The following is a 6,145-nucleotide window of genomic DNA, read 5'->3' as shown; positions in this document are numbered from 1 at the left end:
GTGGTGGATTCAGCGACACACCACCAAGCTAGTATGTACAAAAAGCAATTTAAAATATCATTTATAATGCATTTTAATTGTAAATTAATTAAAAAAATCAAGCAACTCGAAACAACAGATTCACTGAAAGAACTTTTTATTGAAAAATAGACGAGTCCTTATTAGACGATTTGTTCATTAGACGAGTCTCGTTTGTAAATAACGGCTGGCGTGAGCTAAAAGAGACTCCGTCGAGCAATTGGAAAATTCCGTGCCAAGCAATCATGTTCGGCGTGAGCGAAAAGAGACCATCGAGCAACTGAAATTTCTGTATCTACCAATCACGTTTGGCGTGAGCGAAAAGAGACTACGCGGGTAAATTTTCGACGAAATGCTAAGCTACACACCACCAAGCTAGTACGTAAAAAAGAAATGTGAATACAATATGAGTTGTAATGCATTTTAATTGTACATTAATTAGGTAAAATCACGCAACTCGAAACAACAGATTCATAGAAAGCACTGTTTATTGAAAAATAAGATTTACAAACACGTAAACGGTAAGAAAATGTAAATTTAAGGTGGTTCATCAGAATGTACAGCAATATTGAGTGTAATGTACGACAGAAATGTGACCGGGAGATCTTTTCTCATAACCGAGACATTCTCTTTTGTATCCGTAGTTTTCGATGCCATTCATATTCTTCTTTAAATTCTTCATATTCTTCTTCTAATTCCATTTCCATTTTCATCCATCATTCATTCATTCATCTCCATTTTCACCATTACGACCCTCTTAAAATAACACATCCGTTCGCTTCTTTCAACCGCCCTGCAGTTCACTAATTTCTGTAGATTCTGCAGGAATGTTCTAGCAGAAATGAAACTTAATTGTACAGAAATTTGGCGTTTATTAAGTCACCTCTCATCTCATGTTGTGAATGCTTCGTCGAGAATATATTGAGTAATTATGCTTAATCTCGATTCTCAACTGTATTTTTAATTATGACTTAAAAATGATAAAACTGCCACTTACTGCTAAATGCGCCATCTTCTCATTGTTCATGCTCATGCTTTTTCGGTATTCATTATAGAATTATTTTTCTGAAATTCTTCCAAAAAATAATAATAAATAAAAATCAAATCTAGTGCTTCTCTTCAGTGTTGTTCTTCAGTCAATTTTCCAATCAAAACGCTGGGCTACCATCCACTGACGGCCTCAAACTGAAATAATTTCCATTATGTCAATAAAGCAAACGACCTTGTATGCAAATTTTTATTTTATTCATTTTTGCTGATAAATATGGCTACTGTACAGTTTTCATTGCTCGGGCAGAAAGAAATGCAGGGTTTGGTCGAATTAGACAAGTGATTTGTTAATTAATTGCATGACAGTTACTTCATGGTGAATTTTATTAACACTGACGTAATTAAATTGTTGAAAGTATTCCACTTCATTATTTAAAATTTTAACCAACAATTTGAAACTTAAAATATCAAATAAAAGTAATTTTTTCATTTGACCTTTTGACTCTTTATTTTCATTACATACTTACAGTATGCAATTGTAGTTGCATTTGCAATGTAATATCCAATTTTGTTTTTTTGTACATTTTTTATTTTTTAGTTAAGTTGTTTATCCAATTAGTGGGTAGGTTGTTTTTGCTGCTAGTTTGTGGAGGAGCTGTAATGTAGAGTGACTCTTTTTGCCTCATTTTAATGAACGGTAGTGTTCTATTTTGTTGCTAGTTTGAATTTTTAAATTTAGAATGATTTCTTTTTCATTTTATGATAATCATTTTGATTGTTTAAAATTAATTAATTAATTAATTTATTTATTTATTATTCTCATTTTGCAGTTGTACAGTTTTTTATTATGTCTGTTTTTCCAGTTTGAAGTTTGTCAAGTTGATCGTTCACGCTGATGCAGATGTATGTTTGAATGAAGCCGTGTGTTTTGATGATTTCAATGATTTTGTTTTTATTTTGAAGAAGATGGAAAAAGCACTGTCTAAACTTCGCGACCTGTTGAATTCAGAGTTGAATGATAAGCGGAATGTGTCGCAAACAGTTGTTGTAAGTTATGATTTCATTCATGTAATTGTTAAATTGGAAAACAAATCGAAACTTGTAATATTGTTAATCTTTTCATCGAGTTGTGTTTTTCTAGAATGTGGTAAACACAACTGTTAGATGCAAGAAGGGAGTTTCAGAAAGTTTTATGTCTGTATTCAGTAGAATATCATGTTATGAAGACGTGAAATATTTTTTTTTGGTTGCTTTGCGAGCTGAAATTATGAAAGGAGAAGTAAGACAAAATTGTTTATCATAAACAACAATTCGAACTCGTTCAAATTTTTAAAATAGCAGTTACATGGTTATTTTTATATGAATTAATGCAGTTGATTATTTTATGTTTTGTATTTCTATTTATAAAATTGATTCGATTTAACATTAACTAAAAGATTACATCTGTGAAAAGTAACATTGTTGATTGGGATTCTTTACAGCACAATGAGAAATTTTTGAAGAATTTTTTCGATCTTCTCAAAGCAATTCCTGCTCCGAAAGTCGAAAATAGAGAGCTCTTGTTCTCTTATGAAGGTAGCGATGGGCACTCCACTTTTCACCTCATTTACCTGCTACTTTTTTAGAAGCAATGTCGCTGCACAATGAAATGTGTTACAGTGCTACTTTGCATATCTTTTCACAGTGTTGGGTCAATTTTATTCGAAACAAGGTTTGTATGTTTGATTATTTTAAATCTGGTCGAGAACAATTAAAATATTGTTCAGTTGCCGCCAAGTTTGCATTGCGAATGTCTACTTTGGATCGACATGCATATTTTGGCTGTTGTTGATTGTCCGTTGTATTTTACGGACTTTGTCATCTCGTCATTTGCTATGGGTTTTCCGTTGAATGCTGCGGCGTTGGGTAGTTTGAAACATCTCATACTCATTTGTAACATGTAATTTTAATCTTTTTTTAATTGTTGTTTTCTTTATCGATTTATTTATTTTCAGAAGTTATCCAAAATTATACACAGCCATGTATAATCTGTTACAACCAGAAATATTTAAATTATCCTTTCGACAGCGTTTCTATTCCGTTTTGGACACTTTTATGCATTCTACGTATAAATTTGAAAATTTTTGATTTGATTTGATTTTTTTTTCAAATTTGGTTTGTGTAGGCATTTACCTACGTATTTGGTTGCAGCATTTATAAAGAAACTTTCTCGTTTGTCATTAAGAGCACCCTTGGATAGTTGCATAATATTGTTGGGATTGATTCGCAATTGGTTAATCCGTCATCCTGCTTGTCAGTTTTTGGTTAACAGACAGGATGAGCAATGTATATTAATTTTGATGCAGAATATGTTATATTAGTTGAATTTTTTTAGTACAAATTAAAAACGATCCGTACAATATGGACGAACTGAATCCTCAACTTTCGAATGCTATGGAATCTTTTTTGTGGGAAATCAAAGTGAGAGTGGCTTTTGATTATTAACTTATTATTGTTGTTATTATACTATTTTTTAGACACTGAAGAACCATTACAACGAAGAAGTGGCAAACATGGCTAATTTTGTTGACCAACTGCTTCCCAGCAAAGAAGTACCCTTGAAAATGGAATCAGCAGTGGAGAGGGTAACGCGATATGATGAATTTAATTTAGTAATAATTCAACATTAATTTAGGTTTTCAATAAAAGCCTGCTTCGCTTTGACGGTGATTTGGCAGCGGTTTGTGATCCTCCTGAAGAACTGTTTAGTTTAAAAATATGATCCATATTGGAACTGGTATTTATGTAATTGCGAACACATTTGAACAAAAGTAAACAAATATTCGGTAAATTATATTTTGGTCAAAAGTATTAATTAAAATCAGAAATCTATTTTCGCTTTTCACGCAGAACATTTTGCACTCATTTGTCAATTTTTGAAAATTTAAAGTTAAAAAATTAGTTAAATAAGCTCAAGGAGTGGTTTCGCAGTTGTTTTGAAATAATTTTGATTACAAAATATTCATGAAAAGGGACACTAGGGAAGGTTCTGTTTGATGAGATGAAGTTTATTGCAGCTTCCAAATGGAGAAAGCCGTTTTACCCTACAGCCATGCAGACTTTTTTTAAAGATTTTCTTGATGATGCATTTTCATATTTTTTAAAATACATGTACACTGTTGTAAGACGGTCAAATTGTTTCCAGCAGCGTAACTCACATGGAATAATGCTACACTGCTTTTAGAATATTGTTCCGTTTAATCTGCCGATTTCGGTGTCTGTTTTTTTTCTCCATGCTGTTGGAACCGTCTTTTTTTCGCGTAATTCGTAGTTGAGACTCACATTGTGGCGCGTTTTATACCAAGTCGGCGTTGTGAATTAGTGTCACTTTATACCGAGTTTCATAATCAATTTACGTGAAAATTATTTTTAAGAATACACAACATGTTGCATTAAACAGTTTAAGGACTGTTTACTTGTATATCCAATATCAGTAATAATCTATCTACCTTTGTTTTCTTTATTTGTAATCTTTCTATGCGGTTTCTTATCTTTTGTTAGAATTATTTTAAATAGCTGTACGCTAACAGTGTGCAACAACTGAATGAGTTCAATTTTAAACAAAGTTTTCAATAATTAATGGGCATGTTTTCCTGAAATCACTACTGATTTCTGAGGATAAATAGCATTATTATTTATTTGCTAAACTGTTGACTGTAGAAGATGTAACGCAGTCACTTGATACTGTCAGTGTTTTGTATATGATTTCTAACTTTATTTCTGTCAATTTAATATGTTTTCCATTCTTTGAAATTTATCTGAACACAAAGCTGATATGAGTGGTGAATAAGCATTGTCAAAATTATTGATGAAGGTTAAATTATTTCATGTGGTGAGCAAAACATTGAAAACTTCATTTAATTTCGCATTAAAAGCACATTAATTTTGCGAAATTTCTTTTGATAAACGTTAAATTTGATTTCAATTGTACAAAATGATTTTAAAATGCTCTTTCTGCTTTCCTTCATATTTCATCCTTTATTATTTGATTTTTATCAAATGTGCAGCATTTATCCCAAGCTATTGTTGTTGAAATATGTGGTGAATTATTAATCTTGATAAATATTACACAAAGATATTTTAAAAGAACATGCTGTTTTGTTTAAAGTTTGCAGTGTTGGACAATTTAAATTTTAAAGTTAATATGTTTTAAAATGTTTTAAAGTAGTTAACAATGCACCATCATAGCAACAGTTCGACAGGCAAATCAGTTATTTTCCAAATTGTCGTCCTTGTAAGTACTCCTGTTTTTTTGGAACATGGATCAAGAGAACGAATTCATCAAAAAGCACAAAATGCCCAGTTTCCCACATAATTCTGCGGATGTCGACAAAGCTGAATTGCTTACAAGCGGAGATACCGTACACATCTTATACAATAGTGAGGATGAGGAAAAAAGTGAAAGTACTTGGGAAACTCTTCATGAACAAATTGATTCACTGCCGTTTTTGGAGCAGCACAGTTGGCAGAAAAATGATTTTGAATTTTCCTGCATGAAACAATCCATTGAGCAAGCTGTGTGTAATGGTTTTTTTCCTGTGAGATTACCAGGGCGTTCATTTGGATCGTATCTGGTATTGGACGAGGAGAAAAATCACGTGGGCATATTTAAGCCCAAGGACGAAGAAGAATACGCCACAAGAAATCCAAGTTGGATGGGATACTTTCAGAAAATGTTTCGTCTGCGCTTCCCTCGCAGTGGTTGCATTTTAGCAAATCAAGCTTATTTGTCTGAAGTCGGTGCATCAATAGTTGATGAATATTTGGATTTGAAAATCGTGCCGAAAACAAAAGTAGCCTACCTGGCTTCACCGACATTCAACTATTCTTCGGCGGAGAAGAGAAAAGCTGAACAACAAAGAGAACGTATATCTGGTGTGAATCTTCCCGATAAGGTGGGTTCGTTGCAATGTGTAGTGGAAGGTTTTCAACCGTGTACATTTTGGTTGAAGGAATTTGCTTCAAAAAAACTGTTGGACGATAAGCTTCAATATGAGCTGCAACTGCTGTTTGAACGGGTAATAATTTTGGATTATATCATTCGCAACACGAATAGAACCGCAGAAAATTTACTAATTTCGTATAATGATACAAGGAA

The 6,145-nt window shown here is 32.5% G+C and overlaps 2 protein-coding genes across 2 annotated transcripts; both read left to right on the top strand.

Annotated features, from left to right (window-relative positions):
* Positions 1–1,282: 1,282 nt before the first annotated feature.
* Tsp_10301 (CBF/Mak21 family protein) lies at positions 1,283–3,677 on the top strand. The gene is made up of 9 exons (XM_003372496.1): positions 1,283–1,347; positions 1,872–2,055; positions 2,150–2,287; positions 2,490–2,583; positions 2,634–2,719; positions 2,775–2,947; positions 3,173–3,333; positions 3,383–3,468; positions 3,525–3,677. Exons 1-9 carry the CDS (start codon positions 1,283–1,285, stop codon positions 3,675–3,677), a joined length of 1,140 nt encoding a protein of 379 aa, XP_003372544.1.
* Positions 3,678–5,306: 1,629 nt separating this feature from the next.
* Tsp_10300 (phosphatidylinositol 4-kinase type 2-alpha) lies at positions 5,307–6,065 on the top strand (the record flags this gene model as incomplete). Its single annotated transcript, XM_003372495.1, has 2 exons — positions 5,307–5,574; positions 5,599–6,065. Coding segments are annotated over exons 1-2 (735 nt in total), but the record flags the coding sequence as incomplete, so codon positions are not given.
* Between the last annotated feature and the right edge of the window lie 80 nt (positions 6,066–6,145).

This window comes from Trichinella spiralis, assembly GCF_000181795.1.
Source record: "Trichinella spiralis strain ISS 195 chromosome Unknown Scfld9, whole genome shotgun sequence".
NCBI lineage: Eukaryota > Metazoa > Nematoda > Enoplea > Trichinellida > Trichinellidae > Trichinella > Trichinella spiralis.
The sequence above is the reverse complement of the archived record's forward strand: the minus strand, read 5'-3'. Positions and strand labels throughout refer to the sequence as shown.

Excerpts from the sequence above, each read along its gene's own strand:
- Tsp_10301 (XM_003372496.1), top strand. The coding sequence starts at position 1,283 with ATGGCTACTGTACAGTTTTCATTGCTCGGGCAGAAAGAAATGCAGGGT. Across the intron at positions 2,720-2,774 it reads TCAATTTTATTCGAAACAAG|TTGCCGCCAAGTTTGCATTG; the intron begins GTTTGTATGTTT and ends AATATTGTTCAG. Across the intron at positions 3,334-3,382 it reads TAACAGACAGGATGAGCAAT|TACAAATTAAAAACGATCCG; the intron begins GTATATTAATTT and ends GAATTTTTTTAG.